Consider the following 17627-nt stretch of genomic DNA (forward strand, 5'->3'; position numbering starts at 1 on the left):
TGGTTGTGGTGGTGGTTGTGGTGGTGGTGGTGGTTGTGGTGGTGGTTGTGGTGGTGGTGGGGGTGGTGGTTGTCGTGGTGGTGGGGGTGGCAGTGGTGGTGGTGATGAAGGTGGTTGTAGTAGTAATGGTAGTGGTGATGGTGGGGGTGGTGATGGTGGTAGTAGTGAGGGTGGTAGTGGTGGTGGTGGTTGTGGTGGTGGTGGTTGTGGTGTGTGTCACTGTGTGTGTGTCTGTGTGTCACTGTGTGTGTGTGTGTCACTGTGTGTGTGTGTGTGCAAGTGTCTGTGTGTGTGTGTGTGTGTCTGTCTATGTGTGTGTGTGTCACTTTGTGTCTGTGTGTGTCTGTGTGTGTCTGTGTGTGTCTGTGTGTGTGGGGAGTGGTGGGTGTAGTGGTTAGCGCGCTGCACTACGAACCTGGCGACCCGAGTTCGATTCCCGCTCACGGCAAACACCGGTGACGATTATCTGAACCGGTCCTGGGCCTCCCCTAGGTCGACTCAGCCTCAAATGAGTAGCTGGTGCGATGTGTAAACATCGCCACTGGGGAGACAAAGGCGGTCGGGCGTGGTGCTGGCCACCCACCCTCTCGTGTGCCACAGTGCCGGCCTTCATAGGTGCTCGCTAACAGCACTTGCCCCTACAGTCTGTTAAGGCTATATGGGGGATCTTTGTCTTTGTATGTGTAAGTGTGTGTGTGTCACTGTGTGTGTGTGTGTCACTGTGTGTGTGTGTGTGTGTCTGTGTGTCACTGTGTGTGTGGTGGTGTAGTGGTGGTGATGGTGGTGGTCGTGGTTTGGTTGTGGTGGTGGTGGTTGTGGTGGTGGGGGTGGTAGTGGTGGTGGTGGTTGTGGTGGTGGTTGTTGTGTGTGTGTGTCACTGTGTGTGTGTGTCTGTGTGTCTATGTGTGTCACTGTGTGTGTGTCACTGTGTGTGTCACTGTCTGTGTGTGTGTGGTGGTGGTGGTGGTTGTGTGTGTGTGTCTGTGTGTCTATGTGTGTCACTGTGTGTGTGTCACTGTGTGTGTGTCTATGTGTGTGTGTCTGTGTGTGTGTGTCACTGTGTGTGTCACTGTGTGTGTCACTGTGTGTGTCACTGTGTGTGTGTCACTGTGTGTCACTGTGTGTGTGTCACTGTGTGTCACTGTGTCACTGTGTGTCACTGTGTGTGTGTGTCACTGTGTGTCACTGTGTGTCACTGTGTGTGTGTGTCACTGTGTCACTGTGTGTGTGTCACTGTGTGTGTGTGTCACTGTGTGTGTGTGTCACTGTGTCACTGTGTGTCACTGTGTGTGTGTGTCACTGTGTGTGTCACTGTGTGTGTGTGTCACTGTGTGTGTCACTGTGTGTGTGTGTCACTGTGTCACTGTGTGTGTGTCACTGTGTGTCACTGTGTCACTGTGTGTGTGTGTGTCACTGTGTGTCACTGTCTGTCACTGTGTGTGTGTCACTGTGTGTCACTGTGTGTGTGTCTGTGTCTATGTGTGTGTGTGTGTCTATGTGTGTGTGTGTCACTGTGTGTGTGTGTCTGTGTGTCACTGTGTGTGTGTCACTGTGTGTGTCACTGTGTGTGTCACTGTGTGTGTGTGTGTGTGTCACTGTGTGTGTCACTGTGTGTGTGTGTGTGTGTCACTGTGTGTGTGTCACTGTGTGTGTGTGTCACTGTGTGTGTCACTGTGTGTGTGTCACTGTGTGTGTGTCACTGTGTGTGTGCCACTGTGTGTGTGTGTGTCACTGTGTGTGTCACTGTGTGTCACTGTGTCACTGTGTGTCACTGTGTGTGTCACTGTGTGTCACTGTGTGTGTCACTGTGTGTGTGTCACTGTGTGTGTGTCACTGTGTGTCACTGTGTGTCACTGTGTGTGTGTGTCACTGTATGTCACTGTGTCACTGTGTGTCACTGTGTGTGTGTGTGTCACTGTGTGTCACTGTGTGTGTGTGTGTCACTGTGTGTGTGTGTCACTGTGTGTCACTGTGTGTGTGTGTGTCACTGTGTGTCACTGTGTGTGTCACTGTGTGTCACTGTGTGTGTGTGTGTCACTGTGTGTCACTGTGTGTGTGTGTGTCACTGTGTGTGTGTGTGTCACTGTGTGTCACTGTGTGTGTGTGTGTCACTGTGTGTGTGTGTCACTGTGTCACTGTGTGTGTGTGTGTCACTGTGTGTGTGTGTCACTGTGTGTGTCACTGTGTGTGTGTGTGTCACTGTGTGTGTGTCACTGTGTGTGTCACTGTGTGTCACTGTGTGTCACTGTGTGTCACTGTGTGTGTGTGTGTCACTGTGTGTGTCACTGTGTGTGTGTGTCACTGTGTGTCACTGTGTGTCACTGTGTGTGTGTGTGTCACTGTGTGTGTGTGTGTCACTGTGTGTGTGTCACTGTGTGTGTGTGTGTCACTGTGTGTGTGTGTGTCACTGTGTGTGTGTGTGTCACTGTGTGTGTGTGTGTCACTGTGTGTGTGTGTGTCACTGTGTATGTGTGTGTCACTGTGTATGTGTGTGTCACTGTGTGTGTGTGTGTGTCACTGTGTGTCACTGTGTGTGTGTCACTGTGTGTGTGTCACTGTGTGTCACTGTGTGTGTGTCACTGTGTGTGTGTCACTGTGTGTGTGTGTGTCACTGTGTGTGTGTCACTGTGTGTGTGTGTCACTGTGTGTGTGTTTGTCACTGTGTGTGTGTGTGTCACTGTGTGTGTGTGTGTCACTGTGTGTGTGTGTCACTGTGTGTGTGTGTCACTGTGTGTGTGTGTCACTGTGTGTGTGTGTGTGTCACTGTGTGTGTGTGTCACTGTGTGTGTGTGTCACTGTGTGTGTGTGTGTGTCACTGTGTGTGTGTGTGTGTCACTGTGTGTGTGTCACTGTGTGTGTGTGTGTGTCACTGTGTGTGTGTCACTGTGTGTGTGTGTGTGTCACTGTGTGTGTGTGTGTATGTCACTGTGTGTGTGTGTCACTGTGTGTCACTGTGTGTGTGTGTGTCACTGTGTGTCACTGTGTGTGTGTGTGTCACTGTGTGTGTGTCACTGTGTGTGTGTGTGTCACTGTGTGTCACTGTGTGTGTGTGTGTCACTGTGTGTCACTGTGTGTGTGTCACTGTGTGTCACTGTGTGTCACTGTGTGTGTGTCACTGTGTGTCACTGTGTGTGTGTGTGTCACTGTGTGTGTCACTGTGTGTGTGTCACTGTGTGTGTGTGTGTGTCACTGTGTGTGTGTGTGTGTGTCACTGTGTGTCACTGTGTGTGTGTGTGTCACTGTGTGTCACTGTGTGTGTGTCACTGTGTGTCACTGTGTGTCACTGTGTGTGTGTCACTGTGTGTCACTGTGTGTCACTGTGTGTGTGTCACTGTGTGTCACTGTGTGTGTGTGTGTCACTGTGTGTCACTGTGTGTGTCACTGTGTGTCACTGTGTGTCACTGTGTGTATGTCACTGTGTGTCACTGTGTGTGTGTGTGTCACTGTGTGTGTCACTGTGTGTGTCACTGTGTGTCACTGTGTGTCACTGTGTGTGTGTGTCACTGTGTGTGTGTGTGTCACTGTGTGTGTGTGTGTGTCACTGTGTGTGTGTGTGTGTCACTGTGTGTGTGTGTGTCACTGTGTGTGTGTCACTGTGTGTGTGTGTCACTGTGTGTGTGTGTCACTGTGTGTGTGTGTCACTGTGTGTGTGTGTGTGTGTCACTGTGTGTGTGTGTGTGTGTCACTGTGTGTGTGTGTGTGTCACTGTGTGTGTGTGTCACTGTGTGTGTGTGTCACTGTGTGTGTGTGTCACTGTGTGTGTGTGTCACTGTGTGTGTGTGTGTCACTGTGTGTGTGTGTCACTGTGTGTGTGTGTCACTGTGTGTGTGTGTCACTGTGTGTGTGTGTCACTGTGTGTGTGTGTCACTGTGTGTGTGTGTGTCACTGTGTGTGTGTGTGTCACTGTGTGTGTGTGTGTCACTGTGTGTGTGTGTCACTGTGTGTGTGTGTGTCACTGTGTGTGTGTGTGTCACTGTGTGTGTGTGTGTGTCACTGTGTGTGTGTCTCTGTGTGTGTGTCACTGTGTGTGTGTGTGTGTCACTGTGTGTGTGTCTCTGTGTGTGTGTGTCACTGTGTGTGTGTGTGTGTCACTGTGTGTGTGTGTCACTGTGTGTCCCAGGCTCACAACGCCATCATGAACACGACGACACGGCAGCCCCTGGCACTCAACGTGGCCTTCAGGTGACTCACACAACGCTGATGGTGGTGATGGTGGTGATGGTGGTGAGAATGGTGAGGGTGGTGATGGTGGTGAGGTGATGGTGGTGAGGGTGTTGAGGTGATGGTGGTGGTGATGGTGGTGATGGTGGTGGTGATGGTGGTGGTGGTGGTGGTGATGGTGGTGATGGTGGTGGTGATGGTGGTGATGGTGGTGGTGGTGGTGATGGTGGTGATGGTGGTGGTGGTGATGGTGGTGATGGTGGTGATGGTGGTGATGGTGGTGGTGATGGTGGTGGTGGTGGTGGTGATGGTGGTGATGGTGGTGATGGTGGTGGTGATGGTGATGGTGGTGGTGGTGATGGTGATGGTGGTGGTGGTGATGGTGATGGTGGTGGTGGTGATGGTGGTGGTGATGGTGATGGTGGTGATGGTGGTGATGGTGATGATGGTGGTGGTGGTGATGGTGATGGTGGTGGTGGTGGTGATGGTGATGGTGGTGGTGGTGGTGGTGATGGTGGTGATGGTGATGGTGGTGGTGGTGGTGATGGTGGTGGTGGTGGTGGTGATGATGGTGGTGATGGTGATGATGGTGGTGGTGATGGTGATGATGGTGGTGGTGATGGTGGTGACACTGATGATGATGATGGTGGTGATTGTGACACTGATGAGGATGATGATGCTACTGATGATGATGATGCTGCTGCTGATGATGATGCTGATTCTACTGATGATGTTGATGCTACTGATGATGATGATGATGCTGCTGCTGATGCTGCTGCTGCTGCTCAGACGTTGCCTGCAGCTGCTGGCTGCAGGCCTCTTCTTGCCGGGGTCGGTGGGAATCACCGACCCCTGTGAGAGCGGCTCCTTCCGTGTGCACACCGTCATGAACCTGGAGCAGCAGGTACCATCATCATCACAATCATCATCATCATCACTACCATCACTACCATCACTACCATCATCATCATCACTACCATCACTACCATCATCATCATCACCATCACAATCACCGACCCCTGTGAGAGCGGCTCCTTCCGTGTGCACACCGTCATGAACCTGGAGCAGCAGGTACCATCATCATCATCATCACCATCATCATCATCACCATCACTACCATCATCATCACCATCATCATCATCACCATCATCACCATCATCACCATCATCACCATCACTACCATCATCATCATCATCACTACCATCATCACCATCACTATCATCATCATCACCATCATCACCATCATCACCATCACTATCATCATCATCATCACTACCATCATCATCATCATCACTACCATCATCACCATCACTATCATCATCACCATCACTATCATCATCATCACCATCATCACCATCACTACCATCATCATCATCATCACTACCATCATCACCATCACTATCATCATCATCACCATCATCACCATCATCACCATCACTATCATCATCATCATCACTACCATCATCATCATCATCACTACCATCATCACCATCACTATCATCATCACCATCACTATCATCATCATCACCATCATCACCATCATCACCATCACTATCATCATCACCATCACTATCATCATCATCACCATCACTACCATCATCATCATCACCATCATCATCATCATCATCACCATCACCATCACTATCACCGACCCCTGTGAGAGCGGCTCCTTCCGTGTGCACACCGTCATGAACCTGGAGCAACAGGTACCATCATCATCACCATCACCATCACTACCATCATCACCATCATCATCACTACTACCACCATCACTACCATCACTACCATCATCATCACCATCATCATCATCACTACTATCATCACCACCACCACTACCACCATCACTACCACCACTACCATCACTACTACCACCATCACTACCACTACCACCACCACTACCACCATCACCACTACCATCATCACCACCACTACCATCATCACCATCATCATCACCACTACCATCATCACCATCATCATCACCACTACCACCACCACTACCATCATCACCACTACCATCATCACCACTACCATCATCACCACCACTACCACCTTCATCACTACCACCACCATCACCACTACCACCACCATCACCACTACCATCATCACCATCACTACCACCACTACCACCACTACCACCACTACCTCCACCACTACCTCCACCACTACCACAATCACTGATCCGTTTGAGGGTGTCTCTCACTGCGTCTCCGTGTCTCTCACTGTGTGTCTCTCACTGTGTGTCTCTCACTGTGTGTCTCTCACTGCGTCTCCGTGTCTCTCACTGTGTGTCTCTCACTGTGTGTCTCTCACTGCGTCTCCGTGTCTCTCACTGTGTGTCTCTCACTGTGTGTCTCTCACCGTGTGTCTCTCACTGTGTGACTCTCACCGTGTGTCTCTCACCGTGTGTCTCTCACCGTGTGTCTCTCACCGTGTGACTCTCACCGTGTGTCTCTCACCGTGTGTCTCTCACCGTGTGTCTCTCACCGTGTGACTCTCACCGTGTGTCTCTCACCGTGTGTCTCTCACCGTGTGTCTCTCACTGTGTGTCTCTCACTGTGTGTCTCTCACTGTGTGTCTCTCACTGTGTGTCTCTCACTGCGTGTCTCTCACTGTGTGTCTCTCACTGTGTGTCTCTCACTGTGTGTCTCTCACTGTGTGTCTCTCACTGTGTGTCTCTCACCGTGTGTCTCTCACTGTGTGTCTCTCACCGTGTGTCTCTCACTGTGTGTCTCTCACTGTGTGTCTCTCACTGTGTGTCTCTCACTGTGTGTCTCTCACTGTGTGTCTCTCACTGTGTGTCTCTCACTGTGTGTCTCTCACTGTGTGTCTCTCACTGTGTGTCTCTCACTGCGTGTCTCTCACTGTGTGTCTCTCACCGTGTGTCTCTCACTGTGTGTCTCTCACTGTGTGTCTCTCACCGTGTGTCTCTCACTGTGTGTCTCTCACCGTGTGTCTCTCACTGTGTGTCTCTCACTGTGTGTCTCTCACTGTGTGTCTCTCACTGTGTGTCTCTCACTGCGTGTCTCTCACTGTGTGTCTCTCACTGTGTGTCTCTCACCGTGTGTCTCTCACTGTGTGTCTCTCACTGCGTCTCCGTGTCTCTCACTGTGTGTCTCTCACTGTGTGTCTCTCACCGTGTGTCTCTCACTGTGTGTCTCTCACCGTGTGTCTCTCACTGTGTGACTCACCGTGTGTCTCTCACCGTGTGTCTCTCACTGTGTGACTCTCACCGTGTCTCTCACCGTGTGTCTCTCACTGTGTGTCTCTCCCCGTGTCTCTCACTGTGTGTCTCTCACTGTGTGTCTCTCACTGTGTGTCTCTCACCGTGTGTCTCTCACTGTGTGTCTCTCACTGTGTGTCTCTCACCGTGTGTCTCTCACTGTGTGTCTCTCACTGTGTGTCTCTCACCGTGTGTCTCTCACCGTGTGTCTCTCACTGTGTGTCTCTCACTGTGTGTCTCTCACTGTGTGTCTCTCACCGTGTGTCTCTCACCGTGTGTCTCTCACCGTGTGTCTCTCACCGTGTGTCTCTCACCGTGTGTCTCTCACCGTGTGTCTCTCACCGTGTGTCTCTCACTGTGTGTCTCTCACTGTGTGTCTCTCACTGTGTGTCTCTCACTGTGTGTCTCTCTCTGTGTGTCTCTCACCGTGTGTCTCTCACTGTGTGTCTCTCACTGTGTGTCTCTCACCGTGTGTCTCTCTCTGTGTGTCTTTCACCGTGTGTCTCTCACTGTGTGTCTCTCACTGTGTGTCTCTCACTGTGTGTCTCTCACTGTGTGTCTCTCACTGTGTGTCTCTCACTGTGTGTCTCTCACCGTGTGTCTCTCACTGTGTGTCTCTCACTGTGTGTCTCTCACTGTGTGTCTCTCACCGTGTGTCTCTCACCGTGTGTCTCTCACTGTGTGTCTCTCACTGTGTGTCTTTCACCGTGTGTCTCTCACCGTGTGTCTCTCACCGTGTGTCTCTCACTGTGTGTCTCTCACTGTGTGTCTCTCACTGTGTGTCTCTCACCGTGTGTCTCTCACCGTGTGTCTCTCACCGTGTGTCTCTCACCGTGTGTCTCTCACCGTGTGTCTCTCACCGTGTGTCTCTCACCGTGTGTCTCTCACTGTGTGTCTCTCACTGTGTGTCTCTCACTGTGTGTCTCTCACTGTGTGTCTCTCACTGTGTGTCTCTCACTGTGTGTCTCTCACTGTGTGTCTCTCACCGTGTGTCTCTCACCGTGTGTCTCTCACCGTGTGTCTCTCACCGTGTGTCTCTCACCGTGTGTCTCTCACCGTGTGTCTCTCACTGTGTGTCTCTCACTGTGTGTCTCTCACTGTGTGTCTCTCACTGTGTGTCTCTCTCTGTGTGTCTCTCACCGTGTGTCTCTCACTGTGTGTCTCTCACTGTGTGTCTCTCACCGTGTGTCTCTCACTGTGTGTCTCTCACCGTGTGTCTCTCACTGTGTGTGTCTCACTGCGTGTCTCTCACCGTGTGTCTCTCACCGTGTGTCTCTCACTGTGTGTCTCTCACTGTGTGTCTCTCACTGTGTGTCTCTCACCGTGTGTCTCTCACTGTGTGTCTCTCACTGTGTGTCTCTCTTTGTGTGTCTCTCACTGTGTGTCTCTCACTGTGTGTCTCTCACCGTGTGTCTCTCACCGTGTGTCTCTCTCTGTGTGTCTCTCACTGTGTGTCTCTCACTGTGTGTCTCTCACTGTGTGTCTCTCACTGTGTGTCTCTCACTGTGTGTCTCTCTCTGTGTCTCTCCGTGTCTCTCACCGTGTGTCTCTCCCCGTGTCTCTCGCTGCGTGTCTCAGGACAGCGTCTGCTTCACAGCGCAGACTCTGCTGCGTGTCCATGTCTCTCACCGTGTGTCTCTCCCCGTGTCTCTCGCCGCGTGTCTCAGGACAGCGTCTGCTTCACAGCGCAGACTCTGCTGCGTCTCCGTGTCTCTCACTGCGTGTCTCTCTGTCTCTCTGTCTCTCCGTGTCTCTCACCGTGTGTCTCTCACCGTGTGTCTCTCTCTGTGTGTCTCTCACTGTGTGTCTCTCACTGTGTGTCTCTCTCTGTGTCTCTCCGTGTCTCTCACCGTGTGTCTCCCCGTGTCTCTCGCCGCGTGTCTCAGGACAGCGTCTGCTTCACAGCGCAGACTCTGCTGCGTGTCCGTGTCTCTCACCGTGTCTCTCCCCGTGTCTCTCGCTGCGTGTCTCAGGACAGCGTCTGCTTCACAGCGCAGACTCTGCTGCGTGTCCGTGTCTCTCACCGTGTCTCTCCCCGTGTCTCTCGCTGCGTGTCTCAGGACAGCGTCTGCTTCACAGCGCAGACTCTGCTGCGTGTCCGTGTCTCTCACCGTGTGTCTCTCCCCGTGTCTCTCGCCGCGTGTCTCAGGACAGCGTCTGCTTCCCAGCGCAGACTCTGCTGCGTGTCCGTGTCTCTCACCGTGTCTCTCCCCGTGTCTCTCGCCGCGTGTCTCAGGACAGCGTCTGCTTCACAGCGCAGACTCTGCTGCGTGTCCGTGTCTCTCACCGTGTCTCTCCCCGTGTCTCTCGCCGCGTGTCTCAGGACAGCGTCTGCTTCACAGCGCAGACTCTGCTGCGTGTCCGTGTCTCTCTCTCTGTGTCTCTCCGTGTCTCTCACCGTGTCTCTCCCCGTGTCTCTCGCCGCGTGTCTCAGGACAGCGTCTGCTTCACAGCGCAGACTCTGCTGCGCGTTCTGTCTCACGGAGGATTCAAGAAGATTCTGGGGATCGAGCGCGACTTTGGTGAGACACGGGGACACACACAGAGACACGTAGAGACACACAGAGACACGGGGACACACAGAGACACACAGAGACACGTAGAGACACACAGAGACACGTAGAGACACACAGAGACACGTAGAGACGCGTAGAGACGCGTAGAGACGCGTAGAGACGCGTAGAGACACAGAGACACGTAGAGACGCGTAGAGTCACACAGAGACACGGGAGACACGTAGAGACACGGGGGAGACACACAGAGACACGGGGGACACACAGAGACACGTAGAGACACACAGAGACACATAGAGACACACAGAGACACACAGAGACCCATAGAGACACATAGAGACTCATAGAGACCCATAGAGATACATAGAGACACACAGAGACCCATAGAGACACACAGAGACCCATAGAGACACACAGAGACCCATAGAGATACATAGAGACACGCAGAGACACACAGAGACACATAGAGACTCATAGAGACTCATAGAGACACATAGAGACTCATAGAGACACACAGAGACACAGAGAGACACGGGGGACACGTAGAGACACACAGAGACGCGGGGGAGACGTAGAGACACGGGGAGAGACACACAGAGACACGGAGACACAGGGAGACATAGAGACACGGGGGAGACACGGGGGAGACACGTAGAGACACACAGACACACTGGGAGACGCACAGAGACACACAGAGACACGTAGAGACACACAGACACACTGGGAGACACACAGAGACACACAGAGACACGTAGAGACACACAGACACACTGGGAGACACACAGAGACACGTAGAGACACACAGACACACTGGGAGACGCACAGAGACACACAGAGACACGTAGAGACACACACACACACTGGGAGACACACAGAGACACACAGAGACACGTAGAGACACACAGACACACTGGGAGACACACAGAGACACGTAGAGACACACAGACACACTGGGAGACGCACAGAGACACACAGAGACACGTAGAGACACACAGACACACTGGGAGACACACAGAGACACGTAGAGACACACAGACACACTGGGAGACGCACAGAGACACACAGAGACACGTAGAGACACGGGGGAGACGCACAGAGACACGTAGAGACACGTAGAGACACGGGGGAGACGCACAGAGACACGTAGAGACACGTAGAGACACGGGGGAGACGCACAGAGACACGTAGAGACACGTAGAGACGCGGGGGAGACGCACAGAGACACGTAGAGACACGGGGGAGACGCACAGAGACACGTAGAGACACGTAGAGACGCGGGGGAGACGCACAGAGACACGTAGAGACACGTAGAGACACGGGGGAGACGCACAGAGACACGTAGAGACACGTAGAGACACGGGGGAGACGCGGGGGAGAATGCACAGAGACACGGGAGACATACAGAGACACGGGAGACACACAGACACACTGGGAGAGACACACACAGAGACACACAGAGACTCACAGAGACACACAGACGCACAGACACTCAGAGACGCACAGAGACGCACAGAGACACGGGAGACACACAGACACACTGGGAGACGCACAGAGACACACAGAGACACGTAGAGACACACAGACACACTGGGAGACACACAGAGACACGTAGAGACACACAGACACACTGGGAGACGCACAGAGATACACAGAGACACGTAGAGACACACACACACACTGGGAGACACACAGAGACACACAGAGACACGTAGAGACACACAGACACACTGGGAGACACACAGAGACACGTAGAGACACACAGACACACTGGGAGACGCACAGAGACACACAGAGACACGTAGAGACACACATACACACTGGGAGACGCACAGAGACACACAGAGACACGTAGAGACACGGGGGAGACGCACAGAGACACGTAGAGACACGTAGAGACACGGGGGAGACGCGGGGGAGAATGCACAGAGACACGGGAGACATACAGAGACACGGGAGACACACAGACACACTGGGAGAGACACACACAGAGACGCACAGAGACTCACAGAGACACACAGACGCACAGACACTCAGAGACGCACAGAGACGCACAGAGACACGGGAGACACACAGACACACTGGGAGACGCACAGAGACACACAGAGACACGTAGAGACACACAGACACACTGGGAGACACACAGAGACACGTAGAGACACACAGACACACTGGGAGACGCACAGAGATACACAGAGACACGTAGAGACACACACACACACTGGGAGACACACAGAGACACACAGAGACACGTAGAGACACACAGACACACTGGGAGACACACAGAGACACGTAGAGACACACAGACACACTGGGAGACGCACAGAGACACACAGAGACACGTAGAGACACACATACACACTGGGAGACGCACAGAGACACACAGAGACACGTAGAGACGCGGGGGAGACGCACAGAGACACGTAGAGACACGTAGAGACACGGGGGAGACGCGGGGGAGAATGCACAGAGACACGGGAGACATACAGAGACACGGGAGACACACAGACACACTGGGAGAGACACACACAGAGACACACAGAGACTCACAGAGACACACAGACGCACAGACACTCAGAGACGCACAGAGACGCACAGAGACACGGGAGACACACAGACACACTGGGAGACGCACAGAGACACAGAGACACGTAGAGACACACAGACACACTGGGAGACGCACAGAGACACACAGAGACACGTAGAGACACACAGAGACACGGGGGACACGTAGAGACGCACAGAGACACGGAGGAGACACGGGGAGACGCACAGAGACACAGAGACACGGGGGACATACAGAGACACGGGGACCACGTAGAGACACACAGAGACACACAGAGACACGTCGAGACACACAGAGACACACAGAGACACGGGGAGACGCACAGAGACACGGGGAGACACTCAGAGACACACAGAGACACGTAGAGACACACAGAGACACGGGGAGACACTCAGAGACACACAGAGACACGGGGAGACGCACAGAGACACGGGGAGACATAGAGACACACAGAGACACGTAGAGACACACAGAGACACGGGGAGACGCACAGACATGGGAGACACACAGAGACACGGGAGACGCACAGAGACACGGGGAGAGACACACAGAGACACGGAGACACGGGGACACGTAGAGACACACAGAGACACGTAGAGACACAGAGACACGGGGGAGACGCACAGAGACACGGGGAGAGATGCTGGGACACGTAGAGACACACAGAGACACGTAGAGACACAGAGACACGGGGAGAGATGCTCTCATGAAATTATCTTTTCCGAGACCAAGGTGCTCTGCAAACCTCCCGGCTACCATCAAAGGTTTGTTGCACGAAGCCATCCAGATGTGATCCTGACGGGGGGTATAAAGGGGGAGGACAGAGAGAGCTCGTGGCTGAGTCTGGGAACGAAGGAGGAAGAAGGAAGATCTCCTAGTTAGAAGCCCTGGACTCCCCTCGACGCCGCCCTTGTCAGGGCTGCGGAGGATCGAGCCAGAGGCGTGGTTCCGTGAACCAGGGTCAGTACCCTGGGACTCCGGAGACCGTAGCCCGACTCACCAGTGTCGGGCCAGTTAGCCTCCCCTAGCTAGCCCGTTAGTGGAGGACTTGGGAGTAGGTCAGGATTAGCTGTGTCCAGCGTACTTACCGGTACTTCACAGATATACAAACAGAGACATCATTTTAACCACTATGAGATCTCTTTTACCAGTGGCAAAATATAATGGTAGGTTTTTACCCTTTTAACTGGTACAAAACTGACACCTTTATTCAAGGCATCATGTTTGCAATGACCACAACACAAGTAGTCAATAAAGCAAACAAAAAGATGCAACTCTGATAAGGATGATAATAATATGCACTGTCCTTGAAGTTGATTGGCCCACACCCGAGACGGCTTTCTTTAGAGCCTCGTCCCCATTGGTGTAGGGCCAGATGACACCAGAAGGCGCACGACTCAAACACAGTGCAATATCAGAGTATTGAGAGTTCGGGGTAAACATTTACACTATGAGATCTCTTTTAAAGAAAGCCGTCTCGGGTGTGGGCCAATCAACTTCAAGGACAGTGCATATTATTATCATCCTTATCAGAGTTGCATCTTTTTGTTTGCTTTATTGACTACTTGTGTTGTGGTCATTGCAAACATGATGCCTTGAATAAAGGTGTCAGTTTTGTACCAGTTAAAAGGGTAAAAACCTACCTACCATTATATTTTGCCACTGGTAAAAGAGATCTCATAGTGGTTAAAATTTTAACCGCGATGATGATGGTCACAAACTGTGAGTAAGCATTGGAAAGATGTTATTAACCGCGCAAAAAATGTTTAACTGCACTTATTTGGACCATCTTATTTGACGGACAACGATTCTTGAGTTGCTGTACAGTTTACTGACAGACGGCCAGTTTTGTTTTTACCATGTTTAGCTTCTTTTTAAAATCCTTTATATTAAGTTCGCTTGCTTCAATGCTTGCTTGCTTAGGACCGTGCAAATCTTTCGCTCGTTTTTTAACCCACTTCCCGTGATCCCATCGAGCTGACGTTTTCCCACACAGACTCGTTGCGCGTGACGGTGAATGTTCGTGGAAAAAAAATCCATAATTTTACATCGTTTAGGGAAAACAAATTCGATGTTTAATTACCAATCGCTTAACGGTGTCAGGCAATCATCTGACCCATAGGTGGCAGCCATCTCAAGCCAGAGGACGAGAGGACTCTAGCCGCCACGCATATAAAGGATTTAGAGTGAAACACTTTGTTTTTACGGGTTTACTTGTTAAATCCTTCATATTAAGTTCGCCGCCACGCATATAAAGGATTTAGAGTGAAACACTTTGTTTTTACGGGTTTACTTGTTAAATCCTTCATATTAAGTTCGCCGCCACGCATATAAAGGATTTAGAGTGAAACACTTTGTTTTTACGGGTTTACTTGTTAAATCCTTCATATTAAGTTCGCCGCCACGCGTATAAAGGATTTATAGTGAAACACTTTGTTTTTACGGGTTTACTTGTTAAATCCTTCATATTAAGTTCGCCGCCACGCATATAAAGGATTTAGAGTGACACACTTTGTTTTTACGGGTTTACTTGTTAAATCCTTCATATTAAGTTCGCCGCCACACATATAAAGGATTTAGAGTGAAACACTTTGTTTTTACGGGTTTACTTGTTAAATCCTTCATATTAAGTTCGCTGCCACGCATATAAAGGATTTAGAGTGAAACACTTTGTTTTTACGGGTTTACTTGTTAAATCCTTCATATTAAGTTCGCCGCCACGCATATAAAGGATTTAGAGTGAAACACTTTGTTTTTACGGGTTTACTTGTTAAATCCTTCATATTAAGCTCGCCGCCACGCATATAAAGGATTTAGAGTGGATCACTTTGTTTTTACGGGTTTACTTGTTAAATCCTTCATATTAAGTTCGCCGCCACGCATATAAAGGATTTAGAGTGAAACACTTTGTTTTTACGGGTTTACTTGTTAAATCCTTTATATTAAGTTCGCCGCCACGCATATAAAGGATTTAGAGTGACACACTTTGTTTTTACGGGTTTACTTGTTAAATCCTTCATATTAAGTTCGCCGCCACGCATTTAAAGGATTTAGAGTGAAACACTTTGTTTTTACGGGTTTACTTGTTAAATCCTTCATATTAAGTTCGCCGCCACGCATTTAAAGGATTTAGAGTGACACACTTTGTTTTTACGGGTTTACTTGTTAAATCCTTCATATTAAGTTCGCCGCCACGCATATAAAGGATTTAGAGTGACACACTTTGTTTTTACGGGTTTACTTGTTAAATCCTTCATATTAAGTTCGCCGCCACGCATATAAAGGATTTAGAGTGAAACACTTTGTTTTTACGGGTTTACTTGTTAAATCCTTCATATTAAGTTCGCCGCCACGCATATAAAGGATTTAGAGTGACACACTTTGTTTTTACGGGTTTACTTGTTAAATCCTTCATATTAAGTTCGCCGCCACGCATATAAAGGATTTAGAGTGAAACACTTTGTTTTTACGGGTTTACTTGTTAAATCCTTCATATTAAGTTCGCCGCCACGCATATAAAGGATTTATAGTGAAACACTTTGTTTTTACGGGTTTACTTGTTAAATCCTTTATATTAAGTTCGCCGCCACGCATATAAAGGATTTAGAGTGAAACACTTTGTTTTTACGGGTTTACTTGTTAAATCCTTCATATTAAGTTCGCCGCCACGCATATAAAGGATTTATAGTGAAACACTTTGTTTTTACGGGTTTACTTGTTAAATCCTTCATATTAAGTTCGCCGCCACGCATATAAAGGATTTAGAGTGAAACACTTTGTTTTTACGGGTTTACTTTTTTCGCACGCTGGTTTTACTGCTTTAAGTTTTACCCACCGAGGAAACGTCGCAGGAGTCTGTTTCTTCCTGACTTTCTGCGTTTTACCATCTACATGGCAGAGGCTCGGTCTGTGTCTGTGTGTCTATGTGTGTGTAGGCATCGCTACAAAGTTGTCTGTGTGGGACGGGGTGGTGGTGTCGCCGTCTGAGCGAGTCTACGAGAAGTAGTGTAGTAGTAGTGTATAGTGTAGTGTAGTAGTGTATAGTGTAGTGGTGTATAGTGTATAATGTAGTAGTGTATGGTGTAGTAGTGTATGGTGTAGTAGTGTATTAGTGTATAGTGTAGTGTATAGTGTAGTAGTGTATAGTGTAGTGTAGTAGTGTATAGTGTAGTAGTGTATAGTAGTGTAGTAGTGTAGTAGTGTATAGTAGTGTAGTAGTGTATAGTGTAGTAGTGTAGTGGTGTATAGTGTATAATGTAGTAGTGTATGGTGTAGTAGTGTATGGTGTAGTAGTGTATAGTGTAGTAGTGTATTAGTGTATAGTGTAGTGTATAGTGTAGTAGTGTATAGTGTAGTGTAGTAGTGTATAGTGTAGTAGTGTATAGTAGTGTAGTAGTGTAGTAGTGTATAGTAGTGTAGTAGTGTAGTAGTGTATAGTGTAGTAGTGTAGTGGTGTATAGTGTATAATGTAGTAGTGTATGGTGTAGTAGTGTATGGTGTAGTAGTGTATAGTGTAGTAGTGTATAGTGTAGTAGTGTATAGTGTAGTAGTGTATAGTGTAGTGTAGTAGTGTATAGTGTAGTAGTGTATAGTGTAGTAGTAGTGTTTAGTGTAGTAGTATAATAGTCTGTGTATAGTAGTATATAGTAGTATAATAGTGTGTGTATGTGTCTATGTGTGTGTGTGTAGGCATCGCTACAAAGTTGTCCGTGTGGGACGGCGTGGTGGTCGCTCCGTCCGAGCGAGCCTACGAGAAGTAGTGTAGTAGTGTGTCTATGTATGTGTCTATGTGTGTGTCTGTGTGTGTGTAGGCATCGCTACGAAGCTGTCCGTGTGGGACGGGGTGGTGGTCGCTCCGTCCGAGCGAGCCTACGAGAAGTAGTGTGTAGTAGTGTGTCTATGTGTGTGTCTGTGTGTGTGAAGGCATCGCTACGAAGCTGTCCGTGTGGGACGGCGTGGTGGTCGCTCCGTCCGAGCGAGCCTACGAGAAGTAGTGTGTAGTAGTGTGTCTATGTATGTGTCTATGTGTGTGTCTATGTGTGTGAAGGCATCGCTACGAAGCTGTCCGTGTGGGACGGCGTGGTGGTGGCTCCGTCCGAGCGAGCCTACGAGAAGTAGTGTATATAGAGTAGTGTATAGTGTAGTGTATAATGTATATATGTATATCTAT

General features: G+C 50.0%; 1 protein-coding gene across 5 annotated transcripts in view; it reads left to right on the forward strand.

Moving 5' to 3' along the window:
* Positions 1 to 17627, forward strand: part of ILF2 (interleukin enhancer binding factor 2) — a 61825-nt gene that overhangs the window by 39844 nt on the left and 4354 nt on the right. For 3 of the 5 annotated variants that reach the window (XM_078885582.1, XM_078885583.1, XM_078885586.1), the window contains 3 exons: positions 4121 to 4182; positions 4951 to 5065; positions 9816 to 9903. In XM_078885582.1, the coding sequence (XP_078741708.1) occupies positions 4121 to 4182; positions 4951 to 5065; positions 9816 to 9903 (265 nt within the window). Of the gene's footprint in view, positions 1 to 4120; positions 4183 to 4950; positions 5066 to 9815; positions 9904 to 17268; positions 17375 to 17504; positions 17626 to 17627 lie in introns of those variants that run through there. The other 2 variants (XM_078885585.1, XM_078885584.1) reach the window with 2 other exon arrangements.

Source organism: Lampetra fluviatilis, unplaced genomic scaffold, assembly GCF_964198595.1.
Source record: "Lampetra fluviatilis unplaced genomic scaffold, kcLamFluv1.1 SCAFFOLD_360, whole genome shotgun sequence".
Classification (NCBI taxonomy): Eukaryota; Metazoa; Chordata; class Hyperoartia; order Petromyzontiformes; family Petromyzontidae; genus Lampetra; species Lampetra fluviatilis.